This window comes from Cherax quadricarinatus, chromosome 11 (assembly GCF_038502225.1).
Source record: "Cherax quadricarinatus isolate ZL_2023a chromosome 11, ASM3850222v1, whole genome shotgun sequence".
Classification (NCBI taxonomy): domain Eukaryota; kingdom Metazoa; phylum Arthropoda; class Malacostraca; order Decapoda; family Parastacidae; genus Cherax; species Cherax quadricarinatus.
In genome coordinates, this window is record NC_091302.1 from 583,736 (window position 1) to 600,858 (window position 17,123).

The 17,123-nt window shown below is 38.8% G+C and overlaps 1 protein-coding gene across 3 annotated transcripts in view; it reads right to left on the reverse strand.

The window, feature by feature from the left end:
- The window catches only part of tun (N-terminal glutamine amidase tungus), a 99,190-nt gene that overhangs the window by 38,152 nt on the left and 43,915 nt on the right, over positions 1 to 17,123 (reverse strand). For all 3 annotated transcript variants that reach the window (XM_053775271.1, XM_070083871.1, XM_053775272.1), the window contains exon 3: positions 6,807 to 6,960. In XM_053775271.1, coding sequence (XP_053631246.1) covers positions 6,807 to 6,960 — 154 coding nt within the window. The remainder of the gene's footprint in view (positions 1 to 6,806; positions 6,961 to 17,123) is intronic.

The following is a 17,123-nucleotide window of genomic DNA, read 5'->3' on the forward strand; positions in this document are numbered from 1 at the left end:
GTTCCTGACTATGGAACTGAACTTCTCCAGGCCGAGGGACTGACAACCTCAAATTCTACGACTTTAAGGGTGATGGACTGATTACATCGTCTTCACATCTCTACTGTTCCTGCCTACTTTCTGTATTCGACTGAAGAAGCCTACTGTGTAGGCGAAACGTTTCGGAATAAAGTTGTCTAACTGTTGCATATGTGTCTTACCTAACAACAGGTTCATGGACTGGGTTCTCCATGGTTAGGTTACTCCTTTTCTTTTTGTTTTTAAGAAAAAAAAGAAAATAAAAATAAAAAAAGGGGGGAGTGGGGAGGAATAGTTCCCAGGAGGAATGAAAGGGCCAGAAATCTCCCTCCATGCCCAAGAGAACCTCAGCACCGCAAGCAGCGCAGATGCAGCATGGAACCTGTGCTATATCCTACCCTTCATGCCAGTAAACCAGTAATCCGGGATAGCAACCTCACATCTGCCGAGCTACCTCGGTGGACAAAAGAGAGGGTGGCCGGATATCCGCCACAAAGCATACCTCCACCACCCCCGGAATCCGAAAGGTGGCTTCCAGAGATATACCCGTCGCCCGAAAGACACCCAAAGCCACCCTCCGGGATACCGAAGAGGGATCAAGACATCCCCAGGCCATCCAGATTCCACAGCAAACTACGCCACCTCCAAGAACCTCAACGGAATGGGATGGACCCCGGTACCCTTTCCCCTACCTAGGAACTAGCGTGCCTGTAGGAAAAATCCCAAAGGCCAAAAAGAGGAAGGGCAAAAGGGATTGGTGGGGAGGAGGAGGAGGAAAGGAAAAATGGGAGGATCGGATAGGGAAGGGGAGATTGGGGGGTAATTAGGTTCGGTCTGAGGAAGGAGACTGATAGGTCTAATTCTTCAGACCAAGAGCCTCTTCACCACACCAAGGAAGCCCCCCTTGAAGAGGGACAGGGGTGTAGTGATGTAGTGACTCTCAGTTGGTCCTAGTGCCAGTAAAAAATGAAGAAGGGAAGTAACCCCAGAGAGGAACTTGATACCTGAAGTTCTTATGGAGGGGGATTCCCCTTCCAAACACTAGGCTCTCCTCTCTCTCCCCTCCTCACATTCTTCAATACACCAACGAGAGCCTTCAATAAAGGTATGTTATATTCAGTTATTAAAATTTGTGCTTCATATTTATCTCTCATTGTTTTCTGTATGTAAAACTATGGTTAATCTTTAAAAAATGTATTTTTTGTTAATATTTTTGGGTGTCGAACGGATTTTTTTTCTTCTTTTTTTAACAAGTTGGCCGTCTCCCACCGAGGCAGGGTGACCCAAAAAGAAAGAAAATCCCCAAAAAGAAAATACTTTCATCATTATTCAACACTTTCACCTCACTCACACATAATCACTGTTTTTGCAGAGGTGCTCAGAATACAACAGCTTAGAAGTATATACGTATAAAGATACACAACATATCCCTCCAAACTCCCAATATCCCGAACCCCTCCTTTAGTGTGCAGGCATTGTACTTCCCATTTCCAGGACTCAAGTCCAGCTATATAAAAATAACCAGTTTCCTTGAATCCCTTCACTAAACATTATCCTGCTCACACTCCAACAGCTCGTCAGATTGATTGATTGTATTTACATTAATTCTTATGGAAAACATTAATTCGGTTTTTGGCCTTTTCGGATTTAGGCCGACCTTCTGGAACGGATTACAGCCGAAATCCGGGATTCCACTGTACATTTCTGGCACTGAAGAAAAACATTCTCTGCCTTTTCCAGCTCTGGCATCTCTCCTGCTTTTGACAAAGCTGGCAACACAAAACAATATTTGATTTCAGTAGTTCACCACTGGCATTATTTGAGTGAGGTGAAAATTCATTACTGGTTGACAGTGCTGAGAATGTAGTAGAGTATCTAAGAACTCACTTAAGGCACCTCTAGGTGAAGTGACAACAATTTTGAAATTTTGGAAGAAACAGCCTTAAACTACTTGCTCTTTAAGTAAAAACAAAAATGTGAAAGGAAATGATGTACATATTGTGAATTGTGAAAAACACTTTTTTCAGTGTTTTTATTTTTACAACAATAGGTAAAGTATTTTTATTATTGAAGCTCGGATGTTGATGCCATCCCAATCTCATGATGAACTTGTATGCGAAAGAGGGGTAACTTTAGGCTTCATGGCAGGCCACTGTAACAGCAACCACTGCAACAGCAAGCACTGCAATGACCACTACAATGGCAACCATTGTAACAGCAACCACTGCAATGGCAGCCACTGTAAAATCAACCACTGTAACAGTAGAAGTGTATACAGGTCATAATCACAGCAACTACTAGTAACTTTCACTGAAGACATGACCATTTTGTTATACTGTACTATGAGTACACATACTGTACCTATAGAATATTATACTGTACTGAATATACATGCTATACCTACAGTATATAATACTGTACTAGGAGTATACATACTGTACTGAGTATACATGCTATCTATATATAATACATGTACTGTACTAAAAGTATACATACATACTTACTGTACCTACAATATGTATACTCTTCAACATTAGGTAGTCAGGTAAAAGCACAGCCATTAGCTAGTACAATGGAACTTAATTTGGGTGGTTAAATTAAGCTTAGATTCACCATCTTAAATATTAAAACTGCAGGAAAGCACTAGAGCCATAGAGGTTGTACAGCACCTGGGAGAACAGGGAAAAATAGTAGTTCTGATTCCTTGGATTAAGAACCCTTCATTCTCCTTCTTTCTTCAAGCACTCTTCTTGAATGAATGATGATAGAAACAAAGGGAATCTAGCATCAGACATCATGGTTTCTCTTGAACACTCACTTCTAGTTCAGGATTAATTATGAGCCTGGTCCATGGCTGGGCTCTGAGAGCAGCAAGACTCTGGAAGCTCATCAAAGGTATATCAAAGGTATGAAGTGTAGGTCAATATCTGCATGTAGTGTTGATCCACTTAAACTGTCCAAACATAGATCTACGTTCACTTGCATAGCACTCCGAACGTAGATCTACGTTCGATTTTACATGCTTATGTAAAAAAATGTAGATCTATGTTTGGACAGTTTAAGCGTTAAACTGTGAACAGAATTACAAAACTATGGAGACAACACAGCAAAACAAAAACACACGATACAGTGACTGGAACAATACACAAATAACCCAAACATAGGAGAAAGAAACTTATGATTCTTCGATCCCACTTGGAGCATTTAACTAGTCACACACTAATACATGAAGGTAAGGGAGCCAGTATATATATGAGAGGAGGGCAGGGATGGGAGATATAGAGCAGGAAGAACAACTACCATCGTATAAATGATTTGCGCTCCTAGCTTTTCACTGTGTACAGTATATGAATTTTCTGTACAGTATAAAAAAGTGCAAAGAATAGGAATTGTTTCTATAGAAAACCCTAGTGCAAAGAACAGTAATGTTTCACACCTGCAGTTGTAAATTGTGACACCTGTGATATACTTGTGACCAGTTTCAAGTTCTTCTACCCTCGCAGCCTGGTTTGGGGGCCATGCTTGTGTCGACTGTCTGATAAACCAGGCTCTAAAACTTCAATTGGTTGCGTAAGGTCACATTTGTAGGTGACCGAGCATGCATGTTGTGTGTACACATGTGAGTGTGTGTGTGTGTGTGTTAGCTAGCTTTTGGTGTGTGTGCATTACATAAGTTCTCTACACTGTATCTACACAGTAGTGATATATTGTACTGAGCTTTCAATGTTTCTTCTCAGGTAGTTTTAGCCATATGGTAAACATCAGATCAGCATAATGTTTTAGTAAATTGAGCTGTATAAGCTTTTTTGTTAGTTTTGATTGAAACTATATGTGTGTTTGAGAGACAGACCTGTTATAATTAGCAAAAGACAAAGCTTACATTAAATAATATTGTTCTAAATGGGATAAAATATTACACTTAAGAGAACCACATCACACTGATACATGTAGGAAACCAGTTAATTTCATAATAAAAAAAAAACATTAGTCTTGAACACCCTCCTTAACTAATATCAAGTGCAGAAGGGCCCTGCATATACAGCACCCTCAGGAGGGCCCCCACATATAATACAGCACCCCCAGGAGGGCCCCACATATAATACAGCACCCTCAGGAGGGTCTCACATATAATACAGCACCTTCAAAAGGGTCCCACATATAATACAGCACCCTCAGGAGAGTCCCACATATAATAAAGCACCCTCAGGAGGGTCCCACATATAATACAGCACCCTCAGGAGAGTCCCACATGTAATAAAGCACCTTCAGAAGGGTCCCACATATAATACAGCACCCTCAGGAGAGTCCCACATATAATAAAGCACCCTCAGGAGGGTCCCACATATAATACAACACTTATTTTTGGTGTTCCATGTTTTTGTTGGCTTTCAACTGAGTAATTGTTCCCAGTAGGGGACCTGTTTTTTTAGGGCCCTGAATCTGGACCTGTTATGGGGGGCCTCTTCTCATACAGAAGACCAAAAATTTTTAACCCTTTCAGGGTTTCAGCCGTACTAGTACGGCTTACGCTCCAGGGTTTTTGACGTACTAGTACGCCTAAATTCTAGCACCCTCAAATCTAGTGAGAGAAAGCTGGTAGGCCTACATATGAAAGAATGGGTCTATGTGGTCAGTGTGCGCAGTATAAAAAAAATCCTGCAGCACACAGTGCGTAATGAGAAAAAAAAAACTTTGACCATGTTTTTGGATTAAAACAGCGATTTTGAACTGCATTTTCGTATGGTATTTATGGTTGTATTCTAGTTTTCCTGGTCTCATTTTATAGAATGGAAGACATATTACAGAAATTGAGATGATTTTGACTGGTTTTACAATGAAAAGTACCTTGAAATTGAGCTCAAAAAAGCAGAAATTTTCAATTTTTACCAAAGTTCAAAAGTAAACAAATCATGCCAAGCGTCCAATACACGTCAACTAGTGATATTATTTATACCATTTCTACACTAATGCAGTAGTCTGCATAACAGTAAATCTTCTATTTTTTGTAAGAATAAAAATTCAAAGTGGAAAGCCAAAGAAATATAAGAGGGGCCTGGGGATGTGACTAACGAACAGAGAACTTGTTATTTTAGTGCCAGGAATGTCTTTCTTGTTTATTCTGGACCCTATTCGGAAATTGGCATCTTTTGAAGTTTGTGTGAAATTGGCAAAATTGCTAAATTCTGACCGCTTTATTGGATAGTTGAAATCGGTAAATGGGTGGTTTCTTGTACTCATTTGATAGAAAAAATGGAGTTCTAGCTAAATAGTTATGGTTTTTGTCGACTAGTACACTGGAATTGGCCGAAAATAGAGCTCACAGTGGGCAAAATTGCCGATGCGTAAACATCGTCGAGACCGCTAACTTCGCGAGAGCATAATTCCGTAAGTTTTCCATCAAATTTATACTTTTGGTGTCATTATGATCGGGAAAAGATTCTCTATCTTTTCATAAGAAAAAATATTTTTTTTTTTTTTGAAATTTGGGCGACCCTGAGAACAAGTCTCGGAGAGGGCCTGGCGATCCTGAAAGGGTTAAGCAATGTGGACTAAAGTCGCTTCTGAGGCCCCTCCAGGATTAGGGGCCCCTGAAACTTAAGCTTCACTAGTTTTATTGTAGATCCGTTCCTGATTGTTCCACCGGCTGGTAACAATCCAGACGATGGAACAATCGGGTGGAACATAATGATCAATGGATCAATTTGAAGGCAACAAAAATATGGAACACCGAAAAGGAGATGTGTTATGCGGGGCCCTCTGGTACACTGATACTGTATAGAATTAAAAGGGAAAGAACTTCATAGATTGAAAACTTCAGCAGTGTATAATCCTGAACAGCACCTCTTCTGACATCAATATAAAACATTAAAATGTGAATGTATGTATATATGTATATGTAGGTATGTGTATATGTATGTATACATGTGTGTGTATGAGTGTGTGTTGTGTGTTTGCATGTGTGTTGTGTGTTTGTGTGCATGTGTGTTGTGTGTTTGCATGCGTGTGTGTTGTGCGTTTGCGTGTGTGTGTGTTGTTGTGTGCTTGCGTGCATGTGTGTGCGTGTGTGTGTGTGCGCGTGCGTGTGTGTGTGTGCGCATGCGTGTGTGTGTGTGCGTGTGCGTGTGTGTGTGCGTGCATGTGCGTGTGTGTGTGTGTGTGTGTGTGTGTGTGTGTGTGTGTGTGTGTGTGTGTGTGTGTGTGTGTGTGTGTGTGTGTGTGTGTGTGTGTGTGTGTGTGTGTGTGTGTGTGTTTGTTTGTTTGTTTTTGCCGAATAGGTATAACTTGTGATCTTGGCTTTAATAGCAACACTCTTCTTGTCAAATAAGGCAAATGAAAATTTGTGTATGCAATAATTTCACAAAAATCATTCTAAACATAACAAAAAAATATATTTAATTGTGTTTGTTTATTATTAAATTACTGTAAACTTATCTAAAGTATATTTAGTTGGATTAGGCTAAATTAAGCTGCACTTGTTATAAGGTTAAGTAAGTTTTCTAAAGTTCTTTTCGTACAAAATTATTAATTTTTATATTAACATAAACGAAAAAATATATGTTTAACGTATAAAAGAAAATTTTAGGAAAGACTTAATTTTAAATGAGTTCTTGCTAACTGACCAGTTTTACATATTCGGCATGACATATATACATGTATATATATATACATACATACACACACACAGTATTAGTATTAATTTTATGAAGGTATACATTTTTTTATGTATTTTATACAATGTGTACCATTATATCCTGATTATTTCACGAGAGAATGGATAGCCAACTTACCCAAGTTATAAGTTTATCCTCGGACTTGCCCACTCGTTGTCTCCATAGTGGTACACACCGTGACTCATTACTGATGAATGCCACAAAACACTTGACCAACTGCTGACTTTCGTGCGTACGCACATAGTCGCATAGCCACCACACATTTTCCTCACTGTAAATGATAGTGGCATGAGTTATCTTCAGAAGCAAATGTAAAAGTTGTACAGGTGCTCCTTGACTTGCGATAGGGTTACGTTCCAACAAACTCATCATAAGTTGAAAATATCGTAAGCCATTTATTTATCATATATTCATATACAGTCATACCCTGCTTTATGTCATTTTGGCCTATATCAAATCACCATTATGCCACTTTTCCAGAGTAAATTTCAGTTCAGTGAACGTCATTACGTCCAACTTTACGTCACTCAGCAACATCACCTACATCATAATTTTTTAATTGCGTTCATTATTCTTTAAAAAAATTACGACTAAAATGTGTTTTTAGTGTTCTTTAAAGTTTAGCATTAGTTATATTCTTTTGCAAGTTGTTTACGCTAGTTTTACAGTGTTTGTCATCATTTTAAGGCATTTGTAAGGCATCATGTCCAGTTTATGTTAAAAATGGGTTACATCACAGCTCTTTAACCAGTTAATGTAGGGCAGGGTATGACTGTATAAGTAAATAAATAACTATATTAGTTGAATAAGTAAATAAACAAATAATTACTTTTTCAGTATCGATAAGTAAATAAATGAATAAAAGTTTATCCTATCAATAAATGTGCAATACTGTACAGTACAATAATATCCTGTTTTATGGCATTTTGCTTTATGGTGTTCTGCTAATAGAGACATTTCAAATTATGACCAAAACTTGCTATATGGCTCCCCCCACTTGACTTTCTAATACAGTCACAGCACTCCGCTCAGTTTGTTTACATTCTCCCGTGAGCTGCACGTCTCTCCAGTATGTCTGGAAACTTTCCAAAATTTTAAGTGTTTTTAAAGTTACATGTAGTATTTCATATATACTCTGATATTTATACTTATGTGTACCTGTACCTAAATAAACTTACTGTGCTTGTGTGCAGGTACACATTAAAATCAGTAAGAGTGTCTTATGTCTCGAGAATGCCACATTAATAATGATAATAATAATACTCAATAATAATCACTCTGAGGCACATTAAATGTCATATATTACGTTAATATACACATTTTCATTAATCCATCTATGATATTTTTCAAAATTATATAATAAACAAGCTACATAACATATAAACATGATAAATACACCCCACAGTAGAATAAATTAGCATAAATATGAGATGTTTTTCCAGTCATCTTGTTGGAAAGAATAAAGTTTTCTATAGTTCAACACCACAGAAAATGTGTACGCAATTGTATTACTGGGGGCAACTGTATAAAATTATTCCTTTTGTATGCCTTCACTCAGAGCGTCATTTCTTCTAAAAATGATGTTACATAAGAATGGGAGTGTTGCTCTTTATTTATTCTACTGTACCAGTGTGGAACACCTTGTATACAATGTAAAGTGTTTGTATTATGGTATAATACAAACATGTATGAACCAAAACCAGATGTGTTTGTTTGTTTGTTTACATACTCTGCATCTCTGTCCTCTCTCATTTATTCATTCTCTCTTTCTCTCATTCTCTCTCTCTCCCTTGTTTATTCAATTGTATCTTGTTTACTCACCTCTCACCCTACATTAACACTACAAATATTTTAAGGTAAGTAATGAGTGAACTGTATATGCATTTCATCACTCTGGGATGCTTTAAATGTTGTAGTATATTAGGTGTGGGTGGGGGTGGCCTAGCCTGGCTACCATACATACCACACCTGACTTCTTAAAATAAATACTACTCATCTTGCCCTTCAATAAGACTACAAATATTTTAAGGTAAGTAATGAGTGTACAATGTGTATTTTACTTTTTTATTGTTTTTTAATGCCTGGTTCTACTGTTGACTTAATGTATGTTAGTGTAAACCTGTTATTTAGCATTTATATGCATTTATAAGAGGGAAAAAAAGGGGCGTTCCACTTTACGGTGGTAGCCTGAAACCTAACCTGCTGTATAAGTGGGGTTCTACTGCACAAAATTTTTTTATTTTATAGTTTTATCACAACATCGTAAAGTCAGAATATTGTAAGTCGAACCATCATAAAGTGAGGAGCATCAAACAGTATGATTTTTATATAGAAATTTAAATATAAATATTTAAGAATACGGTGGTCCCTTGTTTTTCGTAATTAATCCGTTCCTGGAGGAGCTACTATAAACGAAATTTACGATTTGCGAATCAATTTTCCCCATAAGAAATAATGTAAATACAATTAATCCGTTCCTGACACCCAGAAGTATTAAAACAAAAAAAATTTTTACATGAAATATACATATAGTACATAAACAATACAATGGGAAATGATGAATGAAGCATTAACAGCATAACACTTACCTTTATTGGAGATTCTTCTTAGTGTATGGGAGACTGGAGGAGGAGAAAGATTGGATTGTTTACAGTTTGGAAGGGGAATCCCCTTCCAGCAACACCTCAGGTACCAATTGCTTCTCTGGGGTTGCTTGTCTTCTCTGTTTCTTAATGCCACTAGGACCACCTTGAGAGTCACTCTAGTCCTGTCTCGCAAAGTAACTGTGGAGAGAGCTCTTTTTCTGGTGTCTCTTTAACACTTCCCTAAAATGGCCCAAGACTTTGTCACTGTACATATTTCTCACCTTCTTTACCACAGGCTTGGCACTAGGAGCTTTCTTTGGAGCCATGGTAGCTCATTTAGTAATTGCAAGCACTAAAATGAGTGGAATATTACGAAATATTTCGTAGGAGCACTTGAGGGGACCTTCACTCACTGGTAAACAATGCCAGACTGGCTGGGTAGGGAGGCCGCCCCGGCTCACACCGTGCGTATGTGATGCTGCCGTTAACCCAATCTTCCCGTGTGATGCCGCCGCCACTCCAACCTTCCCGTGTGATGCCGCCGTCAACCCAACCTTCACGTGTGATGCTACCACCAACCCAACCTTCCCGTGTGATGCCGCCGCCAACCCAACCTTCCCATGTGATGCCACCATCAACCCAACCTTCCCGTGTGATGCCGTCGTCAATCCAACATTCCCGTGTGATGCCGCCATCAACCCAACCTTCCCGTGTGATGCCACCGCTAACCCAACCTTCCCGTATGATGCCGCCGTCAACCCAACCTTCCCGTATGATGCCGCCATCAACCCAACTACTATTCGCGAGTCAACCTATGAAAAGCGAGTCCATGTTTATACGAAAATACCCCTATAATTGGCGAAATTTACGATTACCGAGAACTACGAAAAGCGAGGGACCACTGTACATAAATATGTTAAAGTACAGTATGTATATTTAGAAAAATGAATTTTAAATACAACCTAAAGCAATGTGGTCTGACCTGGGTAGTGTCACCCCTAGTGAGCTTTATGCAGGGCTGCATTAGAAGTTGATGTTACTTGATGTCCCATTTCTATCAGTAATTCTGCACGTGCAACATATGTTTGCTGTATGCAATTGGTTCAGTTTGTAAAGCATGCTGAAGACTCCTATTATTCTGAATTGTTTATAACTTGACTGTACTTAGTATAGCCGTCGTGGGCCTGAAACACACTATACATGTCAGGGAAACCTATAGTGTAAACATAGTTTTCACGTACATGAATGGTATACATACAATACTGACAAGATGAAAAATACGCCATGTGCAATGTCTGGGTATCTTTATTTGTAGATGTTTCACCATCCAGTGGTTTTTATCGATACAAATTCAAGGACATAATGCTAAGACTGGAACTACATACAGAAGATGAGGTAATCAGTCCCTCAAGAGTATAATAATAATAATAATAATTATTTAATAAATGTATGGAAGAGGGTAAGGTACCTAGGGATTGGCAGAGAGCATGCATAGTTCCTTTGTATAAAGGCAAAGGGGACAAAAGAGAGTGCAAAAATTATAGGGGGATAAGTCTGTTGAGTGTACCTGGTAAAGTGTATGGTAGAGTTATAATTGAAAGAATTAAGAGTAAGACGGAGAATAGGATAGCAGATGAACAAGGAGGCTTTAGGAAAGGTAGGGGGTGTGTGGACCAGGTGTTTACAGTGAAACATATAAGTGAACAGTATTTAGATAAGGCTAAAGAGGTCTTTGTGGCATTTATGGATTTGGAAAAGGCGTATGACAGGGTGGATAGGGGGGCAATGTGGCAGATGTTGCAAGTGTATGGTGTAGGAGGTAGGTTACTGAAAGCAGTGAAGAGTTTTTACGAGGATAGTGAGGCTCAAGTTAGAGTATGTAGGAAAGAGGGAAATTATTTCCCAGTAAAAGTAGGCCTTAGACAAGGATGTGTGATGTCACCGTGGTTGTTTAATATATTTATAGATGGGGTTGTAAGAGAAGTAAATGCGAGGGTCTTGGCAAGAGGCATGGAGTTAAAAGATAAAGAATCACACACAAAGTGGGAGTTGTCACAGCTGCTCTTTGCTGATGACACTGTGCTTTTGGGAGATTCTGAAGAGAAGTTGCAGAGATTGGTGGATGAATTTGGTAGGGTGTGCAAAAGAAGAAAATTAAAGGTGAATACAGGAAAGAGTAAGGTTATGAGGATAACAAAAAGATTAGGTGATGAAAGATTGAATATCAGATTGGAGGGAGAGAGTATGGAGGAGGTGAACGTATTCAGATATTTGGGAGTGGACGTGTCAGCGGATGGGTCTATGAAAGATGAGGTGAATCATAGAATTGATGAGGGAAAAAGAGTGAGTGGTGCACTTAGGAGTCTGTGGAGACAAAGAACTTTGTCCTTGGAGGCAAAGAGGGGAATGTATGAGAGTATAGTTTTACCAACGCTCTTATATGGGTGTGAAGCGTGGGTGATGAATGTTGCAGCGAGGAGAAGGCTGGAGGCAGTGGAGATGTCGTGTCTGAGGGCAATGTGTGGTGTGAATATAATGCAGAGAATTCGTAGTTTGGAAGTTAGGAGGAGGTGCGGGATTACCAAAACTGTTGTCCAGAGGGCTGAGGAAGGGTTGTTGAGGTGGTTCGGACATGTAGAGAGAATGGAGCAAAACAGAATGACTTCAAGAGTGTATCAGTCTGTAGTGGAAGGAAGGCGGGGTAGGGGTCGGCCTAGGAAGGGTTGGAGGGAGGGGGTAAAGGAGGTTTTGTGTGCGAGGGGCTTGGACTTCCAGCAGGCATGCGTGAGCGTGTTTGATAGGAGTGAATGGAGACAAATGGTTTTTAATACTTGACGTGCTGTTGGAGTGTGAGCAAAGTAACATTTATGAAGGGATTCAGGGAAACCGGCAGGCCGGACTTGAGTCCTGGAGATGGGAAGTACAGTGCCTGCACTCTGAAGGAGGGGTGTTAATGTTGCAGTTTAAAAACTGTAGTGTAAAGCACCCTTCTGGCAAGACAGTGATGGAGTGAATGATGGTGAAAGTTTTTCTTTTTCGGGCCACCCTGCCTTGGTGGGAATCGGCCAGTGTGATAATAGATAGAAAATAGAATAATAATTTTATTTTAGTAAGATACCTGTTTGTACAGAGGAGTGTAACAGTTGGGTGGCCATGCCAAAAGCCCCTTTATATACAGAGCATTTTGGGCAAACTTAAGATTAACCCTTTGACTGTCGCGGCCGTATATATACGTTTGCGAGGTACCGTGTTTGACGTATATATACTCATAAATTCTAGCGGCTTCAAATCAGGCAGGAGAAAGCTAGTAGGCCCACATGTGAGAGAATGGGTCTGTGTGGTCAGTGTGCACCACATAAAAAAAATCCTGGAGCACGCAGTGCATAATGAGAAAAAAAAAACTCCGACCGTTTTTTTTAATTAAAATGCCGACTTTGTGGTCTATTTTCGTATAGTATTTGTGGTTGTATTCTCGTTTTCTTGGTCTCATTTGATAGAATGGAAACTATATTATAGAAATGGAGGTGATTTTGATTAATTTTACTATAAAAAGAACCTGGAAATGGAGCACAAAGTACAGGAAATGTTTGATTTTTGCCGATGTTCAAAAGTGAACAAATGATGTCATTGTCCAATAAATGTCCAAATGGCCATTCTAATACGCAGTCATGAATGGGTTGATGTAATTTTTACAATTATTACAGTATTGCAGTAGTCTGCATAACAGTAAATCTTCTATTTTTTGTTTGAATAAAATTTCAAAATAAAAAGCAAGAGTAATATCACAGGGACCTGGAGACATGACTGATGAACAAAGAAAATGTTATTTTAGAGCCAGGAATGTCTGCATTGTTCATTCTGGACCTTATTTTGAAATTGTCATATTTTTTAATTTTCGTGAAATTGGCCAAATTGCAAATTTCTGACCATGTTATTGGGTAGTTGAAATCGGTAAATGGGCAGTTTCTTGTACTTAATCGATAGAAAAAATAGAGTTCTGAAGAAATAGTTATGAGTTTGGTTGACTGGAATAAAGGAATTAGCCGAAAATAGGGCTCAAAGTGGGCGAAATTGCCGATTTTTAAATATCGCCGAAGTCGCTAACTTCGCGAGAGCGTAATTCCGTCAGTTTTCCATCAAATTTCGTTTTTTTGGTGTCTTTACAATCGGGAAAAGATTCTCTATCATTTCATAAGAAAAAATAATTTTTTTTTTTTCGAATATTTTGCGACACCAGAAGCAACTTCAGGATTTGGCCCTTCGACAGTCAAAGGGTTAATAGGGCAATACATTACTGTAATTTGTACATATGGTCATTAGGTGAGATACAATGAATACAAGTAAATTGAATATTCTATTAGTTTGAGCTATGTGGTTTTAATAAGTTAGGTAGAGAAAAATTACAGTTTTGATATAGTACAGTATATAATAATACAGTATTACAATTGCACATCACTTAGCCTACATGTTCTCTTGGACTCAGATCCATGATAAAACTTGCCATCTTATTCTGCATAATTTGAAGTCTGTGTTTCAGTCTAAGGCATGTATGTTTCTGTCTAGGGTGTGTATGTTTCAGTCTAGGGTGTGTGTGTTTCAGTCTAAGGCATGTATGTTTCTGTCTAGGGTGTGTATGTTTCAGTCTAGGGTGTGTGTGTTTCATTCTAGGGTGTGTGTGTGTTTCAGTCTAAGGTGCGTGTGTGTTTTAGTCTAAGGAGCCTGAGTTTCAGTCTAAGGAGCTTGTGTTTCAGTCTAAGGAGCCTGTGTTTCAGTCTAAGGTGTGTATGTTTCAGTCTAGGGTGTGTATGTTTCAGTCTAGGGTGTGTGTTTCAGTCTAGGGTGTGTGTGTGTTTCAGTCTAAGGAGCCTGTGTTTCAGTCTAAGGAGCCTGTGTTTCAGTCTAAGGAGCCTGTGTTTCAGTCTTCTTGTTAGAACAGAGTACCATGCAGAACAACAACAATCTACATGACATTATATAAGAGCTAGACATAGTCCTGAGAGCCTCACTATAGATAGACACTTCCTGTTTATAGAGGAACTTTAACATGGATGTAGACTAAGATTGAAGGAGGTCATAACAGAGACAATGTTTAAGTTATGAGTGTTTGTTGTTTATCAGCTGTACATAACCAAGGTTGAAATCGCCTACTTTAATATAACCTTAACTAACCCAATATTTAACATCTTCAGTTATGACCCCAGCATCGAGGCTACTTCAGCTGTAATAAATATTTGTTACTGCTGCATAGAATCGGATTATATTTATTATTATATTTATTATTATTATTATTATTGTAATAACATTTATAGGGAATCATTAAACCAGTAAGGGTCATACTGCATTTAGAGCACGAAAGGCAGTCGGATTCAATCTATATTTTCATATTTTGATTTTGACTTCACATATAATTTTTTTCCCCATCCAATTACATGTATTGGCCTTATCTTGAGCACAAATGAATTATTTTATACTTATGTTTCTATTACTCATCTTGATCTTCCTGACAATGCATAGTGCTTTACCTAATTTGCTTGAAATGCTGTACATAACAAAGGACTTTCTACATAGTAGTATGTCATTGATGTCAGCTAGGCCTGTATACCTTGTACATGTTTTTTTTTTATTAACACATCAGCCATTTCCTACCAAGACAGGGTGGCCCAAAAAAGAAAAACTTTCACCATCATTCACTCCATCACTGTCTTGCAAGAGGTGCACTTACACTACAGCTATAAAACTGCAAAATTAACACCCCTCCTTCAGAGTGCAGGCTCTGTACTTCCCATTTCCAGGACTCAAGTCTGGCCTGCCAGTTTCCCCAAATCCCTTCACAAATATTACCCTGCTCACACTTTAACCCTTTGACTGTCGCGGCCGTATATATACGTTTGTGAGGTACCGTGTTTGACGTATATATACTCATAAATTCTAGCGGCTTCAAATCAGGCAGGAGAAAGCTAGTAGGCCCACATGTGAGAGAATGCGTCTGTGTGGTCAGTGTGCACCACATAAAAAAAATCCTGGAGCACGCAGTGCATAATGAGAAAAAAAAAACTCCGACCGTTTTTTTTAATTAAAATGCCGACTTTGTGGTCTATTTTCGTATAGTATTTGTGGTTGTATTCTCGTTTTCATGGTCTCATTTGATAGAATGGAAACTATATTATAGAAATGGAGGTGATTTTGATTAATTTTACTATAAAAAGAAACTGGAAATGGAGCACAAAGTACAGGAAATGTTTGATTTTTGCCGATGTTCAAAAGTAAACAAATGATGTCATTGTCCAATAAATGTCCAAATAGCCATTCTAATACGCAGTCATGAATGGGTTGATGTAATTTTTACAATTATTACAGTATTGCAATAGTCTGCATAACAGTAAATCTTCTATTTTTTGTTTGAATAAAATTTCAAAATAAAAAGCAAGAGTAATATCACAGGGACCTGGAGACATGACTGATGAACAAAGAAAATCTTATTTTAGAGCCAGGAATGTCTGCATTGTTCATTCTGGACCTTATTTTGAAATTGTCGTATTTTTTAATTTTCGTGAAATTGGCCAAATTGCAAATTTCTGACCATGTTATTGGGTAGTTGAAATCGGTAAATGGGCAGTTTCTTGTGCTCAATCGATAGAAAAAATAGAGTTCTGAAGAAATAGTTATGAGTTTGGTTGACTGGAATAACGGAATTAGCCGAAAATAGGGCTCAAAGTGGGCGAAATTGCCGATTTTTAAATATCGCCGAAGTCGCTAACTTCGCGAGAGCGTAATTCCGTCAGTTTTCCATCAAATTTCGTTTTTTTGGTGTCTTTACAATCGGGAAAAGATTCTCTATCATTTCATAAGAAAAAATATTTTTTTTTTTCGAATATTTTGCGACACCAGGAGCAACTTCAGGATTGGGCCCTTCGACAGTCAAAGGGTTAACAGCATGTCAAGTCCTAAAAACCATGTGTCTCCATTCACTCTTAACATGCTCACACATGATGGAAGTCCAAGCCCCTCGCACACCATACCTCCTTTACCCCTTCCCTCCAACCTTTCCTAGCCCGACCTCTACCCCTCTTTCCCTCCACCACAGATTTATACATTCTCGAAGTCTTCTATTTTGTTCCATCCTCTCTACATGTCTGAACCACCTCAACAACCCCTCCTCAGCCCTTTGGATAATAGTTTTGGTAATCCCGCACCTCCTCCTAATTTCCAAACTATGAATTCTCTTCATTGTATTCACACCACACATTGCCCTCAGTCATGACATCTCCACTGCCTCCAGCCTTCTCCTTATTGCAACATTCACCACCCATGCTTTGCACTTATATAAGAGCACTGGTGTAACTGTACTCATACATTCCCCTCTCTGCTTCCATGGAGAAAGTTCTTTGTCTCCACAGATTCCTCAGTGCACCACTCACCTTTCTCCCCTTGTCAGTTCTACGATTCACTTCATCTTTCATAGACCCATCTGCTGACACATCCACTCCAAAATATCTGAATACATTCACCACCTCCATACTCTCTCCCTCCAATCTGATATCCAATCTTTTGTTACTCTTTCCAGTATTCACTTTTAATTTTCTTCACTTACATACCCTACCAAACTCATCCACCAACCTCTGCCACTTCTCTTCAGAATCTCCCAAAAGCACAGTGTCATCAGCAAAGAATAACTGTGACAACTCCTATTTTGTGTTAGATTCTTTTTCTTTTAACTCCACACCTCTTGACAACACCCCAGCAATCACTTCTCTTACAACCCCATTTATAAATATATTGAACAACCATGCTGACATCACACATCCTTGTCTAAGGCCTACTTTTACTGGGAAATAATCTCCCTCTTTCC